General features: G+C 37.9%; 1 protein-coding gene across 3 annotated transcripts in view; it reads right to left on the bottom strand.

Moving 5' to 3' along the window:
- The window catches only part of ZCCHC7 (zinc finger CCHC-type containing 7), a 200,667-nt gene that overhangs the window by 30,783 nt on the left and 151,102 nt on the right, over positions 1 to 18,782 (bottom strand). For all 3 annotated transcript variants that reach the window (XM_028146046.2, XM_008141899.3, XM_054727025.1), the window contains exons 3-5: positions 6,342 to 6,385; positions 4,993 to 5,118; positions 3,869 to 4,039 (exon numbers count right to left, since the gene is read on the bottom strand). In XM_028146046.2, coding sequence (XP_028001847.2) covers positions 3,869 to 4,039; positions 4,993 to 5,118; positions 6,342 to 6,385 — 341 coding nt within the window. The remainder of the gene's footprint in view (positions 1 to 3,868; positions 4,040 to 4,992; positions 5,119 to 6,341; positions 6,386 to 18,782) is intronic.

Genomic DNA, 18,782 nt, shown 5'->3' with positions numbered 1-18,782 from the left:
TCAACTAAGGTCTACTCAGTAATGTTTTTAGTTGTTCAAAAATGCGTATGATCTCATATTTTATAGTTCAATTTTGGAATTAAAAAACCTAAAATATCTTGATCACTGATAAAAAATAAAAGTATTCCACACCATTCTCAAAGTTTATATACCCTCCTTCAGTTTACTCAATCTTACTAAATTTCTTTTTCCACAATGTTTAAACAATAACAACCCCAGCTTCCTTCCTTGTCTTTTCTCTTTCTTTTTTATAATAACCATAACTACAGTAAATATTTTGGAATACGTCATTCCAAACTTTTTTCTATGCAAATCTATATACATATATAAATACCTGTATTTATATAAAATAGGATTACACTTCATGTGCTATATTGTAATTTATGCATTTATCATTTAATGGACTAATAACTTCTTCATACTCAATAATCATTTCTATTTTTTAAAAAATTTATTATTATTGATTTCAAAGAGAGGAAGGGAGAGGGAGAGAGAGATAGAAACATCAATGATGAGAGAGAATCATTGAACAGCTGCCTCCTGCAAGCCTCCTATTGGGGATCGAGCCTACAACCTGGACATGTGCCCTGACTGGGAATCGAACTGTGACTTCTTGGTTCATAGGTTTACATTCAACCATTGAGCTACAGGTACATCAGTGGGCCAGAAAATTCATATTCTTCATTATAGCAAAAATATGAATACAACTCATCAGTTTTCATTATAAATTCTCTATGCACATATAACTGGTACTCTGGCATTGCAGAGAGGTCTGAGGTGTGGCTACAAGGATATATACAGTAAAAATGGAAGTTTCTTTTTTTAAATTTATTTTTATTTTTTAAATTTCTTTATTGATTAAGGTATTACATATGTGTCAAAATGGGAATTTCTTGATCTCCTTAATTTATAGGAGGTTAGGGCATCTATAGTTATCCAGGGCTTCAGAAATCCTCTGTGAATTAGCAGAAAATCCAGAAGGAGAGAAGATGAAAATGACAAAGGGTGGAGGACAGTATCGTCAGAGGGTATGAACCTTAAATAAATCAAAGATATCTCGAGTAATGCCATAGCTGGCTTGGCTCAGTGGATAGAGCATCAGCCTGAGAACTGAAGGGTTCTGGGTTTGATTTCAGTCAAGGGCACATGCCCGGGTTGCGGGCTCAATCCCCAGGAGGCAGCTGATCAATGATTCTCTCTCATCATTGATGTTTCTCTCTCTCTCCCCCTTCCTCTTTGAAATATATACATATATATATATGTATATATACATATATATGCATATATATACATATATACATACATACATACATACATAGAGAGAGAGGGAGAGAGAGAGAGAGAAGAGAGAGAGAGAGAGAGAGAGAGAGAGAGAGGAGTAATGATTCAGAAGCAGCCATGGCAAGTGAGAAAGAGGTTGATCCTGATCAATCAATCTAATTAGAGGTATGTGAGTCAAGAAAGAGTGAGCAGCAAGCATTTGAGAGGGTTGCAGGAGAATATTTTCTGCGGAATGCCAGGTGTTTCAAGACATTCAAAGCATGGATGGGACTGGCTAAATAGTTCTAGGAACCTGGGTCCAGAATGACTCCGCTTCTAAGTAAATCTTCATGAAGAGCTTCCGGGACAGTGGAAAGACTCTAAGCTTCTTCAGAAGGAGTCAGTGGGACCCAGGTTTGAATTGGCCCCAAGGGAATGCTATATCAGTTGGGCACACTGGGAAAAGATCAATTAGTGTCCGGAACCTTCAGCATGTAATTACCTAAAAAACGTGACAGTCGGTCTTAGGAAACTTAGGGGAAAGGATGCTGCCATCTCTGAAGTTGGCCACAGCCTAACACTATTGTAAAAACTTATATTCACTGGGGTTATTAATCCTCAAGGCCATTTTAGATAAAGAGTTTAACATACAATAGAGGCCAAAATTAAGACGTTAAGCAGAATGGGCTATAGATTTAATTCTCAGCTGATTATACAACCTTTTACAAATCATTCTTAACTGGTCTGTACTAAAATACTTAGTAAAAAAAACAAAAAACAATGCTCATGATAATATCAGAGCCCGTTCTGTTACAACAGGCAAATAAAACCATATTTGTAAGAACTCTTTGGAAGAAAAGAGTAAAAAAAAATATGCTATTAAACGTAACTGCCAAACAGGAAAATCTTGCTAAGAAAATTATATTTGGCATCTGAATGCAGAGAACAATAGTATAAAACAACAACAAATTAGGATTTACTATTTTAAGACTTAGTAAATATTGGAAAAAATGTTTAAACTACTTTGAAATGAAATGACAACTTTTTTTATTTTTTATTTTAATTTCTTGATTGATTAAGGTATCACATATTTGTCCTCATCCCCCCTTTCCCATCCCACACCCCTCCCCACGCTGAAATGACAACTTTTATCTTTATGTTCTATATATTCTCTAGTCTTGAGAATCATATTCAACATCACTAGTGGCCTAAGAAACACAAATTAAAACAACACACCATTTTCTCCACATCTGATTTGGCCTAATTTTTTAAAAAATCCTCACCCGAGGATATATTTTATTTTAGTGGGGAGAGAGAACCATCGATGTTAAGAGAGAAACATTGATAGGTTGCCTTTTATATGCACCCTGACTGGGAATCGAACTCGAAACCTAGGTAAACCTAGGTATGTGCCTTGACCAGAAAATGAACCTGCAACCTTTTGGTGTACTGGACAATGCTCCAACTCAGCCACCCCGCCAGGGCTGATGGGGCACAATTTTTAAAGGTCTATTATAGTTAGTGTTGAGAGCACTCTTAAACACTGCTGGCAGGTGGATATATTGGTACAATCTTTTAGAAGAGCAATTTGACAATACTGATCCAGATTTAAATGTATGCATCCTTTAATTACACAATTGAATTTAGAATCTGACTTACCGAAATACTCTTACATGCATGCATATAGTAAGTATGTTTATTGCAGCACTGTTTGCTTAAAAAAATGGGTAATAAATCTAAATCTAAATGTATTAATTGGCTAAGTCAATTAGTACATCCATACAATGGAATAAAAGTTAGCCACTAGAAAGGTAGATCTTTGTGAGCATTCACAAATTTTCCAAAGTGGAAAAAAAATCAAGTTGTAAGTCAGTGTGAATGACAGTAATTCTATTTTTATTTGTTTAAAAAGACCCTTAAAGCACAGCCGGCCTGGCTCAGTCAGTGGTTGAGCCTTGACCTATGAACCAGGAGGTCATGGTTCGATTCCCAGTCAGGGCATATGCCCAGGTTGTGGGCTCAATCCCCAGTGCAGGAAGCAGCCAATTAATGATTCTCTCTCATCATTGATGTTTCTATCTCTCTCACCCTCTCCTTTCCTCTCTGAAATTATATATATATATTTTAAAGAAAGGAAGGAAGGAAGAAAGGAATGAAGGAAGGACGAAAACTAAACAAGCAGATTCAAAGTATTAGTGGCTTGTCCTTCTTGCAATAAGCAGCATCAAACCAGATTTCAAATGGACCTCTGTACACAACTGCTAAGTGTGTATATATTTTCATCCACCTAACCATGACTAGGTACATAAATTTGACATATTATTTATTACACACCTCTTTAATTTCAAGTTTTATTTAGCAAGCACGTTAAGCAAAAGGGGCTAGCAGGGTTTTACATCCTTGTTGATTCTGCCTTCTGATGAACCATTCCATAGGATCCCTATCCTGATACATGAGAGCACTGCTTTACATTATTAGAGGCCAAAGGGCCATGACTATCATTATATATAGTACAGAGTAAACATTCTTTTAGGTAGGCTGACAGATAGTCACAAATTGGCACACTGTCCCCAAAGCCTGACAAATTAGTTATATGCAGGATACTTACATCAGCATAGTGGCCTAGCATATCACATCGGTCACATCGTTTTTTCCAGGAAGGTCTTCCATGACATCTGTGAGTAGAAGACATAGGCAAAGAACAGTCTAAGCAAAAGCGAGCTGGACAGGCATACTGGAGGTGTCCTCTCTCGGAGCAGAGGCAGCAGGCACGGAGTTTCTATGTGGCAGACAAACAGAAAATATCTTTAGTAAAATATCCAGTTTTAAACAGCAGATTAATTTTTCTTTTTCTGTATAATTCCAAAAAAGTAACTTCTAATTTGAGACCTCAATGAAGGTCAAATCTGGAGCCTAATTATAAAGTAAAACAAAATGTCTGAAATCAGAACTTTAACACAAGCTATCTGTATCTTCTGGTTGCCAAAAAGGCATATTAATCTGCATGTACTATCAGGTGGCATCTATTTCTTAGGCCTTGTCTTGTAGGAACATTGGCAAAGTAGAATGTGTCTGAGAGGAAAAGTAGGAAGCTGAGGACCTGGAACCTAAGTCCTCGAAGGAACAGAAAGAGATAGCTTTGCCTAGAGAAGCAAAGACAAAGAAGAAGCATGAGAGCTGTTTCACAAATTTGAAAGACAATCATTTGGAAGAGGGAGTAGGTAATAGAAATGGTTGTTAAAGGCTTAGTATGTGTCAGGGAACATCTAAGATCTTTAATTCTGTGTTGTTCCAAAGGTTGATGTATCTGTTTAATATAATTTACATCAGTAAACATCTATCAATGCCTAAAATTACGATTTTCTAACAAGGAAAATTCTCTAATGATGAAATAGCTGTCTCATAAAGTAGAAGGTTTAGAAGTGAAAAGGGTCTCAGGAATCATCTGATTCAATCTTCTTGTTTTACAGATAAGAAAACGGAGGCACAGAGAATTAAAGAATTTGCCTAAAGTTGTCCAACTACTGATGGGAAGCTGAAATGGAGTCCAGATTTTTCTGACTAAATTTATTGTTCTTTCTCTATTACTACTCTAGGCTATTGCCTGCATAAAATATTAACAAGAAATTTAACACATATATTACTTAAGATTTGAATTCTAAGGTTATAGGGTTTCAATCCTAAGATTTTGATTTTAATAAGGTAGAAAGAAACATTACATATTTCACATACTTGTGGAAAGGGGCAATTTTTTGACAAATGGCCACATTTGTCACAATTTCTACAGGTGACGTTTTTGTTTGCTGTATAATATCGGTGGGTCCATCTTCCAGATGATCTATTATTACATATCTGGGCCTAAGGGGAGGAGGGAAAATAAAGAATTAAAAAACATTATTTCATACTGTTCAAGAGAGTTAATAGTCATAGTCAGTTCAATTTAGAACCCAGCAACATGGAACACTGTGTTCTTAAAAGGAGTTAGAAAAACCTAAAAGGTGTGCTGGAAAGACAACTCTACTTTTTGTCTGCCCCTTCCCTCCATTCTTTTACATTCTCCAAATGGTTCCATTTCTTCTGTATCTTTCTCTGCTTACAGTTCGGGCCTAGCAAGGGCACTGCTGTGCATCAGACATGCTGGTGGCATTCAGAGTCAAAGATATTGCTGACTTCTATATCTGAATATATACCACATTTTTCTGAATGCGAAGCTTGCTTAAGTTTTTAGTTAGGGAATGGTGTTTTTTTAAAATGAATTTCTCTTTTATAAAGTTATAAAACTATATAGCTAATGAATACATTCCTTCTAATGAATAGCCTAGGGTTACTGCCTATAAACTGAATTATAATTTTTAAGAGAGAATGGTATTAATTTCCTACCACCAGAGTCCTTTTAAAAATCCATTCTACCGACAATGACCCAATGCTAGCTAAGTTGTCCCATATTCTAGCCAAAAGCTAGTATCTTGCAAGAAAATATTAGCAAAGCACATCATATGGATATCTAGAGAGGAATATGTAAATACCAACTATGCTTTTACCTTGTTTGGTAGAATTCCATCTTTGAAAAAACTTTTATCTTTTACTTGTTATTTTGCTGAATTGGCCAAGTAGACTCCAAGATGTCATAATCTAATTATCTCTTAAAACTTCTCTTTTACCAACGTGTAAAATTATTCTCTTTTCTAGCCATCTGCCACAATTAAGACTAATAAACACCTGCCACATCCTAAATATAGCCTAACCATTTCCTTACACTGAAGAAGCAGTTATTTCCGGTGTTGATTTTTAATGGTACCAGGCAATATGAGTTGAGAGGGACTAACCACCACAGAGAAGAAACAGAAAGGAATGGGAACTAACTCATTACGGTAATTAAGTGACTGACAAAAATCAAGGCTGAACCATGCCTCCCAAAATTCAATTACCCATAAACTGAAATCAAACTTTTTCTTACAAGATACTCAGGTTGTTGCTATTTTTAAAAGATTTATTAAATTATCATAATGAAGTGAAAGAAAATTAGGAATAAAAAAACTATTAATCTATTACTCAGAACATCAAAAACAATTTGATTTTACCTCAACATCTTTGTCACTGATGAACCAGTTTACACCATCTTCTCCTACAAAATAAATAAAATGTTACTTAATCTTTGACATCTTTAAAAGCACTTATAGATTGTCAATAAATTATTTAATTTTTTAGTACTGAAATTGAACTTCAAAGGTATAGTGAGAGATGTGAATACCTTAACCTTGTACCTTGGATCATTATTACTTGTGTGACTCTGAACAAAATATTTAACCTCTCTTAACCTCAGTTTTCTTACTCATAAAATGGGAATAATAGTATTTGCCCTGTCTATGTAAAAACAGAATCCTATGAGATATGTGAAAATGCTTTGAAAACTATGAAACTATAAACAAATATAAGAAAACTAGAGGCCCAATACACAAAAATTCATGTAAGAGTAGGTCTCCGTAGGTCTCCCTTTCCCCTGGCTGCCGGCACCAGCTTCCCTCCGGCACCCAGGACTCGGGCTGGCTTCCCCTGGGCCACCCGCAGACACCTGGGACCCGGCTGGCTTCCCTCCAGCCCAGCTTCATCAGGAAGGACGTCTGGAAGACGTCTGGTCTAATTAGCATATTACCCTTTTATTATTATAGATCAGTGAAGGGACCAAAAACCTAAAACAAAAGCAGAAAGAGATTTTTACCTGAACTTCCCTTATCTGACTATAGCAGAGCTTTGAGAGTCAGCGACCCCCCCCCCCCCCACCACTGCAGGTGTCCTGTTAGGGAAGTCACTGACCTTGGGAACAGGGACATTCCAAAAAAACTGTATAAACAAGCATCATCAAACTATCCATATTCTGTTTATATATTCTTTATTGATTTAAAAAAACATTTTTATTGATTTTTAGAGATAGAGGAAGGAAAAGGGAGAAACAGAAGCATCCAAGAGAGAACAGAACATCCATCAGCCTCTTCCTGCACGCCCCCTACTGGGGAATCCAACCAGCAACCCTTTGGAGCATGCGAGGCGGTCCAACCAACTGAGCCACACTGGCCAGGGTAAAACCTATCTTCTGAAGCCCTAAATCCTCCCCTTTGTTAAGCTGGTATACAAACCTTGACCTTTGCCTGTTCAATGAGTTCCTCATTACTGAGTGCTCCCACATTTTGTTTTTTCTCTTATTAAGCTCTTCATTGTCAGTTAACTCACAGCCTTTTCCCTTCCCCCCACCATTTTGGATCCAAGTAGTTACGGAATTTTTTCATTCCAAAATCAGGATTAACTGTGTCCACTAGCTTCCCATTGTAGTTGACTTTCATTTTAACATTTAAAAAATTTGGATTTTGAACACTATCTCATGATTAGGGCTAAGAATTCAGTACTGTTTTTTTTTTTTTTTTTTTTTAACTAGCAACAAAAATAGTAAAGTACAAAAGCAAGAGGAGACCAAATATCCTGAAACCATTGGTCGATCTAAAAATAAAACAAAAAACCCGGGGGTGGGGGTGGGGAGCCCCACATTTTTCTTTATCTGCTATTTTCTTCTCTTTGCACTGCTCCTTTACAAAACAGCACATAGTTGTTATTCCTTTGGTCCACCTATGCCCAGGAGGAAGGGACATATGACTAATGCAGAAGCTAAGGAGTCAACAAAGGACTGAAAGACTTTTTTCTCCCCTAAAGCAAAGTTAAGATTTCCTCTTTCCTCCTATCTACTCTTCTTCTCTATCTCAAAAACACAAATTGAGCTTGACTCTTTTCTCTGAAAGGAGTTTTGAAGAGACATGAAGTAATCTACATTTTCTCAGGCCTACCAGGAGTAAGTGTTTAGAGATATATATTTTAAAATAAAATACTTTTACTGAGAAAACCCAAGAGGCTGCTTTACAAAAAGACCAATCCACAGGAGAGCAGAGATGCTGTGCTGATGATTATTTCCTTTGTAAAATTTGGAGGCTGCATCCATATATTGAGAGTGGAGAATACATTAAATAGCAGCAGTTCCCATTTCTTCATCATCACCGTCCATGCTATTATTCTTTCATTCAAAGGATTCATCTAAGGAGCAAGCTTTGCTGTAGCTTTCAAAGCTGCCTTTTGTAACTCAATGTCCTTCATCATTAAAATTCAAAATGACCGCTTAAACTCACTTTAATTATAAAACTGCCTTCATATTGTCCTTAAAAAATGAAATTCAAAACCAGTGAAATGCAAAATAGCAACTGTTGCCACCCTCTATCCACAATAAATTTACACACAACAGGGAACAGTGAAAAAAGGAAGGTTTGAGAGAGGGAGATCCACTCCACTTAGAATTCATCAATGTTCTGGGTATGCACTAAGTTCTCTTCAACAAACTACAGTATATACAAACTTTGGAAAATCTATCCACAAGTACATAAAATAGGTTTCAATTGGAGATTAAATCAGACTTCTTAGTGGAAAATGAACAAGAACATAATCAGGAACATATAAATCAACTCTTCCCCCTACCCATGGTTCCATCTTGGAAATGACAGCTGACTCCTGCCCTTGGTTTTTTATCTATCCTGTTTGCTTAACTCCAAGTCCCAACCTAATGAGAGCTTTTGTATATGGGGCAACTCATTAGAATTTCCAAAGGCAGCTAGTTCTCCACTGTGCAAAATATCGGGTATGGGAATTCGGTAGAAACCTAGGTTCCAGTTTTAACCCTATCATTTGCTGTGTGGCTCTGGGCAGGTATTTATCCTCTCTGGGTCTGTATAATAAGGGATTTTATTAATGGTACCCATGGTAACTTCTAGCACAACATTTATGTGATTTAACCAGATTTTCATTCATTCTGAAATCAAAAACATTGTCATTTAATCTAGTTACCTACATCCTCCGGGGCTTTGCAACTGGCACACGGTGCCTTGCTTTAAAGCCAACTTCCCACAGGGCTGTTGTACTCATCTTCCATCTTCCACCCGGTGCAATGAGTATAAAATGGGATTGCCCTAAAGATGCCTAATATAAATTCTTAGCTAACTTACAGCCTTGTTTTGCTAATATCTAGGCCTGTGATTCTTTTCAGACTTTAGAACTGTAATAGCAATAGCCGATAACTCTTTCTTTGCATTAAAACAACTCAGTTTAACAAACATACTGAAAGGTTACAAGGAGCAAGGTGGAATAGTGTAAACAAAGATGAATAAGAGTGTATAGCCCAGTAAAACACAAGGAGATAAACGAACAAAGAATACAAAAATACTATGATAAATTTAGAGATGTCTAAATTTAAGGGAGAAGGGGGAAAAAAGTCAGAGAAGGCTGTGCCATAAAGGAAATGCTATTGAGGTGTAATTTACGAATTTATAAAATATACCCATGTAAAAAATACAGTATGATGAATTTTGACAAATGTACAATCTATGTATCCACCACAGAAATCAAATGTATAAGATTTCCAGCATCCAAAAATGCCAGGTGTTACCTTTTGCACATTTGCAATCAATCCCCTACCCTAGGCAACCACTGATTTGCTTTCTGTCATGATAGATTATTTTGCTGGTTCTAGGACCACATACAGGGTGGAGCAAAAGTAGGTTTACAGTTGTGTGTGAAACACAGTTTATTTTTGTATTATTACTTATTAATTACTAGAGGCCTGGTGCACGAAATTCATGCACGGGTGTGGGGGGGGTGTCCCTCAGCCCGACCTGCACCCTCTCGCAATCCGGGACCCCTCGGGGGCAGTCAGATATCCCTCTCACAACCCAGGACTGCTGGCTCCTAACTGCTCGCCTGCCTGCCTGCCTGCCTGATTGCCCTTAACCTCTCTGCCTGCCTGCCTGATCGCCCCTAACCTCTCTGCCTGCCTGCCTAATTGCCCCTAACCTCTCTGCCTGCCTGCCTGATCGCCCCTAACTGCCTCTGCCTCGGCCCCCACTGCCGCAGCTTTGTCAGGAAGGATGTCTGGAATGATGTCTGGAAGGTTGTTTGGCTGTCCGGTCTAATTAGCATATTACCCTTTTATTATTATCGATTGTATTATTTTCCATATGAGCAACTGTAAACCTCCTTTTGCCTTACCCTGTATAAACAGTATCATATATTATATACAACTTTGTGTCTGGCTTCTTTTACTTCTGAATATTTATGAGATTCATCCATGTTGTTGGGTAGCAGCCTGTTCCTTTCTAATAGCTGAGCAGTATTCTAGTGTCTGGATAGCTGCTCATCTCCTGATGAACATTTAGGTTGTTTCCAATTTGGGGCAGTTATGAATTAAGCAATAAACGTTCTGCAAAAGTCTTCCTTTTAATTGACATAAGTTTTCATTTCTCTTGGAAAAATACCTAGAAGTAGAGTTACTAAACATGGTAAGTATATCTTTACCTTTATATGGAACTGGCAAATTTTCCCAAAGAGGTTATGCCATAGTACATTACCATCAGCAATGTATGAGAGTTCAAGTAGTTTCATAATCTCGTCAAAACCTGGAATTGTCAGTCTTTTATTTTATTTTCACCTGATGTTATTTTATGCATTTTTATTTTTAGAGAGAGAACAAGAGAGAAACATCAATCGGTTGTCTTCAGTACATGGAATCCAACTGGGGATTGAACCTGCAACCTACTTATGTGCCCTGATTGGAAATCGAACCTGCCATTTTTTGGTAAATGGGATGATGCTGAACAACTGAGCCACCTGGCCAAGGCTGGAATGGTGAGTCTTTTAAATTTTAGCCTTAAAATGGGTGTGAAGTAGTAGTGCATTAGGATTTTAATGGACATTACTCTGATGACTAATGATGTTGAGCATATTTTATGCATTTATTTGCCATTCATATGTCTTCTTTCAAAAACTGTTCAAATTTCTGGCCTGTTTTTAAACTGGGTTATTTTTATCGGTTGGCTGGCTGTCTTTTTTTTGTTGTTGTTAAATCACAAAAGTTCTTTATATATTACTAGAGACCCGGTACATGAATTCATGCACAGGTGGGGTCCCTTGGCTTAGCTGGTGAAGGGGGCCGATCGGGGCTGTCTCACCCAGTCCTGATCGAGGCAGATCGGGGCTGGATGGCTGGGGGGAGGGACCGTGGGAGGTTGGCCTGCTGCGGGAGGTTGGCTATGGAAGCGCACTAACCACCAGGGGGCAGCTCCTGCGTTGAGCGTCTGTCCCCTGGTGGTCAGTGCACATCATAGCTACTGGCCAGTCGTCCGGTCGCTTAGGCTGATATATATATATACACTAGAGGCCCGGTGCACGAAATTCGTGCATGGGTAGGGTCCCTATGCCTGGCCGGCGATCAGGGCCGATCAGGGCCTTCCAGCTGCCATCTGGGGCCTTCCTTCGTACTGCGCCGCCCCCCGGTGGTCAGCACACATCATAGCGAGCGATCAAACCCCCGTTCTCCTGGTCGAACTCCTGAGGGGATAATTTGCATATTAGGCATATATATAACTGTTTTTCTCTTGCTGCTTTTAATATTCTCTCTTTGTCTTTTGCTCTTGCCATTTTAATTATGATGTGTCTTGGTGTGGTCCTTTGGATTCCTTTTGTTTGGGGTTCTGTGCGCTTCCTGAACTTGTAAGTCTATTTCTTTCACCAGGTGGGAGAAGTTTTCTGTCATTATTTCTTTAATTAGGTTTTCAATGTCTTGCTCTCTCTCTTCTTCTGGCACCCCCATAATTCAGATGTTGGTATGCTTGAAGTTGTCCCAGAGGCTCCTTACACTATCTTCATATTTTTGGATTCTTTTTTCTTTTCTGGTTGGGTGTTTTTTGCTTCTTTGTATTTCTAATCTTTGACTTGATTCTTGCGATTCTCTAGTCTGCTGTTGGATCTCTGTATATTATTTTTTTATTTCAGTCAGTGTATGCTTAATTTCTAGTTGGTCCTTTTTCATATCCTCGAGGTCTCTCTAAATTTATCGGCCTTTTCTAGAAAATTCTTGAAAAACCTTATAACCGTGGTTTTGAACTCTATATTCCAGTCATTTGCTTTCCTCCATTTCTTTCATTTGTGACCTGTTTCTTTGTCTCTGCATTTTGGCTGCTTCCCTGAGTTGATAGAGTAGCTTTGTGTGCTAGGTGTCCTATAGGGCCCAGTGGCTCAGTCTCCTCAGCTACCTGAGGTGGAAACTCTTGGTGCACTCCTTTGTGGGCTGTGTGCACAGTCTTGTTGTAGTTAAGCCTTGATTGTTGTTGGTATCACTGGGAGGAATTGACCTCCAGGCCAATTGGCTGTGAGGATCAGCTGTGTCTAAGCTAGGAGAACGTCTGTGTTGGAGACACTCTTATGAGGCAAGACTTGCTTCAGTGGGGCTTTGGTGCTCACTGAGTCTGCCCCCTGAGTGTGTCCCTTATGGATCTAAGGAGTTGTAATCTGGATGGTCCTACTCTGACCCCTGGGTACTGGCTCTTGGATCTCCAAGGAGGTGCTAATTTACCCTCTGCCTGAGGCCACCCAGCAGGAGCTATGGAGAGATCTGCAGATTCCTCTTCTTTGTTTGGGTTTTGGAGGTGCCCAGATGATGCCCAGCTGTGAAGCAATGCAAGCTGTTGTGGGGCCTTGGGCCTTCTTTTGGATGTTCTGGGTCTCTCTTGACTCAGCTGCAGTTTGTGAGGTAAGTTTAGATTTCAAAGGACCAGGCCATGCTTATGCAAAAGCCTCTGTGCACAGTTGGGTGGGGCGGGGTCTCAGGGCAGAGCAAACAGCAATGGCTTCCCATCATCCCTGCCCTAAGAGGCCCCTGGGTCTCCGTGTCCCTTGGTAATCGCTGCAAGCACCTCTGAGAGAAAGCTGCCCTCGAGTTCCGCCTGCTGCCAGACAGTCCAGTTTCTCCCCATATGAGTGTGGGTCCCCAGAGTCTCGCCCGGAAATGGAGTTCAGAGCAGTCGGGAGATTGTGTCTCCTTGCAGATTAAAAAAGCCAGCTGTGTACTCAGTTGCCAGCCCTCTCCGCGCGCGCCTCTGTCCCTCTGCCTTTACTTCCGCACCTCCTCTGAGTCTCAGTGTGCTTTTCTCTTGCTTCTAGTTGTAGAATTTCCACTCAGCCAGTCTTCCTGTGGTTCTGGATGATGTCCGTTTTGTCTTTTAGTTGTAGTTTTGAAGTGGTTGTGCTAGGCGGCAAGTTCAGGTGTTTACCTATGCCGCCATTTTGGTTTCCCCTTGATAATACCAGTCTTTTATCAGACTTGAGATCTGCAAATATTTTTTCCCAGTGTGGCTTGCTCTTTCATTTATTTTTTAAACAGTGTTATTAGGAAAACAAAAGTTGTATAAACTTGACAAATTTTCCCTTGACAATTAATGTTTTCTGTGCCCAAAGAAATTTGCCTATGCAAGGTTACAAAAACATTCTGTGTTTTCTTCTAAAGTTCTATAGTTTTAGCTTTTTATGTTTAGTTATTACCCATTTTCCCCACATACGAATATCCAGTTGTTCTACCATCATTTCTTGGAAAGATTATCCTTTCTCTTCATTGAATTACCTTAGCAACTTTGTTGAAAGTCAATTGACAATATACATGTGGGTTAAATTCTGGGAGTTCTATTATGTTACACTGAGCTATATGTCTATCTTATACTGTACTACAGTCTATATTACTAAAACTTTATTTAAAAAATCTTGAAATCACACAGAGTAAGCCTTTCAACTTTTTTTTGTTCTTTTACAAGACTGCGTTGGCTATTCTAGACCCTTTTGATTTCTGTATAATTTTTAGAATAAATGTCAATTTCTACAAAAAAGCCTGTTGGAATTTTGATTGATACTGTGCTACATCTATAGATCAGCTTGGGAAGGTATTTTAACAATATCAAGTCTTCCAAAACATAAATATGGTGTATTTCTTCTTCTATTTTGTGGTGTTTTTAAAAAATATTTCTAAGCAGTTTTATAGGTTTCAGTGAACAAGCCTTGCATATATTTTATTAAATTTATCCCTGAGTATTTCATGTTTCTTTATTATTGCAAATGGCTTATTTTTAATTCCATTTTTCAATTTTTGGTTACAAGTTTATAAAATACAATTGATTTTTGTTTGCTCACCTTGCATCCTGCAAATGTCTTTCATTTTCTGTTAATATGTTGAATTACAGTGATATTAAACCAACCTTGTATTCTAGGATTAACACATTTGGTTACGATGTACTATTCTTTATAATATACTAGAGGCCCAGTGCACAAAATTCGTGCATGCATAGGGTCCCTAGGCCTGCCCGGTGATCAGGGCCTTCCGACTGCTGACCGGGGCCTCCCTTCCCTGACTGCCAGCTGCTGGCCGGGGCCTCCCTTTGTTCCACGCAGCCCTCTGGTGGTCAGTGCATGTCACAGAGATCAATCGAATTCCTGGTCTCCCAGTTGAAATCCCGAGGGGACACTTAGCATATTAGCCTTTTATATATATAGATTGTAGAATTCAATTTGTTAGTATTTTATTAACAATTTTTACAGCTGAGTTCATGACGGATATTGCTTTATACTCTTCTAATAATGTTTGTCCAGTTTGGTATTGGGGTAAAATTGGCCTCATAAGAGTTGGAAAGTGCTGGGAAGAGTTTGTGTAGGACTGGTGATTTCTTCCTTATGTATCTGATGGAATTCATCAGTAAAGTCATTTAGATTAGGGTTTTTCTTGTTTGTGGGTCAGGAATTTTACTTGTAGAAAGGATTTAAAATAGAAATTCTATTTCTTTAATAAATATGGAGCTATTTATATTTTCTATTTCTTCTTGGGCCAGTTTTGATAATTTGTGACTTTCAAAGAATGTGTCTATTACATCTAAATTGTCAAAATTATTAGCATAAAATTGTCCATAATAGACTCTTATACTTCCTTTTATTCCTCTAATTTGTACTTAAGCCCATCCAGTAGTAAATTTTTTATCTCAAATATTATATATTTCAGTTCTAGAAGTTCCATTTGCTTCTTTTTTTTATATCTTCCATTTCTCTCCTTATCTCCTTATTTATCTTTTCCTTCAAACCTCTGTATATATTTATAAGAGCTGTGTTTTGGATATTTTTTCCCCTTGGTTTTTTAGAGAGAGTGGAAGGGAAGGGGGAAAGAGAGAAACATCAATGTGAGAGAGACACTCGCCCCAATTGGAATGGGAGATGGAACCTGCAACCCAGGTACGTGCTCTTGATCAGGAATAGAACCTTCAACCCTTTGGTGTATAGGCCAGCACTCTAAACACTGAGCCAAACTGGCCAGAGCAATAACAACTGTTTTAATTTTAAAGTCCTTGTCTGTGAATTTCCTTATCTCTTCTCAGGAGGGCAAGTATGGAATAAGTTAACATAATATGGCTGGAAGCAGAAGTCTTGTATAGGATTTTAATAGAAAAGATGAAGGCAGACACTAGTAAAAACAAAAGGCACATGCAACATAATGGGAGAGGTAAAAGAATATAGCAAACAGTATAGTTTGATTGGAAATAAGGGTGTAATAATTCTTTTACTAGGAATTTCCACAGACCTCTGTATATACTATAAAGAATACTGAGAATTAAAAATTACTTATAAGAAGCTTTTTACCTGAAGCATGTATGATTAATATCAAAGCTATTCTTCCATTTAAGAAGTTTTGCATGTTCCCTTTCAGGTGAACTTAAAAAGTCTTGACTTCCTCCTTTGAGAGCTCTCCAAGGAACTCTTTCTATCAGAGTAGTAATGATGAAGGCAGAGATAGCAAAACAATAATATAGGGTGCTCTGTTTACACCAAGCAACTACCAGAATATTTCATCTCTCCTTAAGTAAACCTTCAAAAGAAAAAAGTGAACCCAAAAGAAAAAGTGAACCCATAAACTTGCACATTTCCTTCCCACATTTTCACCTACTTGTGGAACTATTCTGCTATTTCTCTCTCTCTTTCTTACTGCATGGTAATATCTTCCACATTTATATGGTTATTCAGAGTCAATAAATTGTTTTAAATATACATTTTATCCTCAGAACAATCCTGTACGTTATGGTTACACAAATGTTCACTTTTCTATGTGTACTATCTACAAAAAGTGGCAACTGGTGCTTTCTGTGGAATGTAGTACTAATGGAGCTATTTACCCATAAAGCTGCATTCAGTTTTCAAAGTACCTAAAGAAAATAGTTTGGACTAGATTTCTTAGGATCAAAACCTCTTCATAATCTGCTTCAGTTATTCTTAGTCTGCCTGGTGGGCGGGAATAGCTGAAGATCATTCCTTTGCCAAGAGAGCAGCCATAGACAATTAGAGAGCTAGTTCTCTCTACCTTTGGGATAATATGACAGGAAATAGGAGTTAGTAAAATGTTTTCTCAAAGATCACCAATGATTACAGACGGACTTAGTTGAGCACACCCAGCTGGTCATTTGCTGATCAGGTGCCAGGAACTAAGAATAATCTTTTCTTGAGCCTAATACCCTATAGCTCCTTCTTATAAGGAAGCCATAGATGCCTTACATTTTCTAAATATCCTAATTTGTTATATCTAAAATTGTAAATCTCAATACATTTAGTGAGAAGGTATATATTTATGATTTTCTCAGCATACAATGGGCTAGAATTTAATATTCAGCAAATCAGATATAAAAACTTATTTTGCCACCATTCATTATTTAAGAATGTAAATGCCACTTTCCTCAAGTTGTAAAATGTTTTCACTTAATATGGTATCAAGTTAATTTTCAACAAATATTTACTGAATATCTCTCATGTAAAAGACAGTGTAAGAGACAGAAAGATGACCAGACATAGTGCTTGCCATAGAGTAATCTGTGCTATCATTGGGTTAAAGATTCTAAAAAGCATTACTGTGTTAACTAAATAACCATGATAATTTTATTTTTTAAAGGAGAATAATGATTTAATTAACAAAGTTCTAAAAAAGACAAAATGTCCATTATTATTTGGAAAAACAGGCTATTTAACAAAAACACTGAATGTAATCTATCAATGAGCAATTAACTTATCATGAAGACTATATTGCCTAAACAGTCTTCCTTATAATATGTAAGTCCTTTAGCAACTGTTTTCTTCCCAAATAATCTGTGAGGCTATCAATCGGCAGCTTACAGTTGGGAATTGGGAAAAAAACACACACTGGTTGGTATATGCACGCAATCACTAAGGCACAAGATTGTGGGCCTTCTCAATTTCTAGTCATTCAGTTGCTGACCCAAACTGACTCATATGAGATGGCACTCTTTCACTCCTCTGAAACACAGTGAAATCGTCAAGAAATCATAAACAAGATAAAAGTAGAGAAGATGGTGAATAACCCTCCCACCAGACAACTTGAGGTTAAATAATTTGGCAGTTATAGCATAAAAGACAAATGAACAATATTACATTTCTAAGTTAATGCTCCCACTCCCTTTTAATATACTTCATATTTTAAACGGAAATGTCCTACTCGTTGTAATTTAACACTCTCAGTGCTTCTCCATCTCTGAACGTCAGCTCACTGTATTCCCTTCATCTCCAACATTGTCTTCCTCTTTGCCCAATTTTCCACCTAACCCATCCAATTTCCCTGATTACAAATTCTGAATATCCTTTAATGCTCAATTTCTCATAGGCAATGCAAATAGATAATAGTCAGTACTTTTCTCACTTGACCTCTGTGAGCATTAATAATTGTCTTAGCTGATATAACAAACCAAACCACTTTCCTACTTCTTGTCTCCCTTTGTGGTTTCCTTTTCTTCCATTGGTTACTAGCAAGTAACCAAATGTTCTACTCTTTGTCTTCCTTCTCCTCATTCTATATTCTTTGTCCCAGGTTATGTCATACATGCCCACAGAGGAAACCAAATCTATATCTCTAGGTCAAATCTTTTATAGAGTTCCTGATTTATGGGACATCTGGATAGACATAGGTAATTCAAATTCATAATCACTAAAAATGAATTCATTTTCTCTCCATTCCTTGCATTTCTCTCTTGAAAACAAACAACCCTACCTCTCCTCCTTGGATCTTAGTCTATTTTCATATAGAAAACCTCAACTCTTCCCTCTCACTTTTCATGCAATTATCACATCCTAAAAATTCTGTCTCCTAACAACCTCAATGCTATTATGTTGGCCCAGAGACATTTAATTTCTCACCTAGATTATAAAAATAAGTTCTATCTCTAACACCACAACCCCTTTTCCATTCCACTGTTACTGAAGTAATGTTTCTAAAATGGAAATATGAATACATTCTGCCCTCTATACCTATAGAATAAATGTGAAACTCCTCTGTATGAGATGTAACACCTTCTGTACTTTGGCCCTTATCTATTTCTCTAGTTTCATTTTCCTGGTCCCAATACTACAGGTATGCCTAATAATGTCCCCAACGTGTACTGCTGTTCTCTGCAACTCAGTCTATGCATATATTCCCTGGAACACGAACTACTTTCAACCACATGGAAATTAGGTTTGGGTCTTCCAAGTACCTAATCATGTGTCACCTCCTCCTCTGAAGTCTTCCCTGATAACCCTTCAAAAGCAGAGATGATCACTCTCACCTCTATAACCTCCTGGACTTTAACCATGTC

This window comes from Eptesicus fuscus, chromosome 15 (assembly GCF_027574615.1).
Source record: "Eptesicus fuscus isolate TK198812 chromosome 15, DD_ASM_mEF_20220401, whole genome shotgun sequence".
NCBI lineage: Eukaryota > Metazoa > Chordata > Mammalia > Chiroptera > Vespertilionidae > Eptesicus > Eptesicus fuscus.
This window is presented reverse-complemented; position numbering and strand designations above follow the sequence as displayed.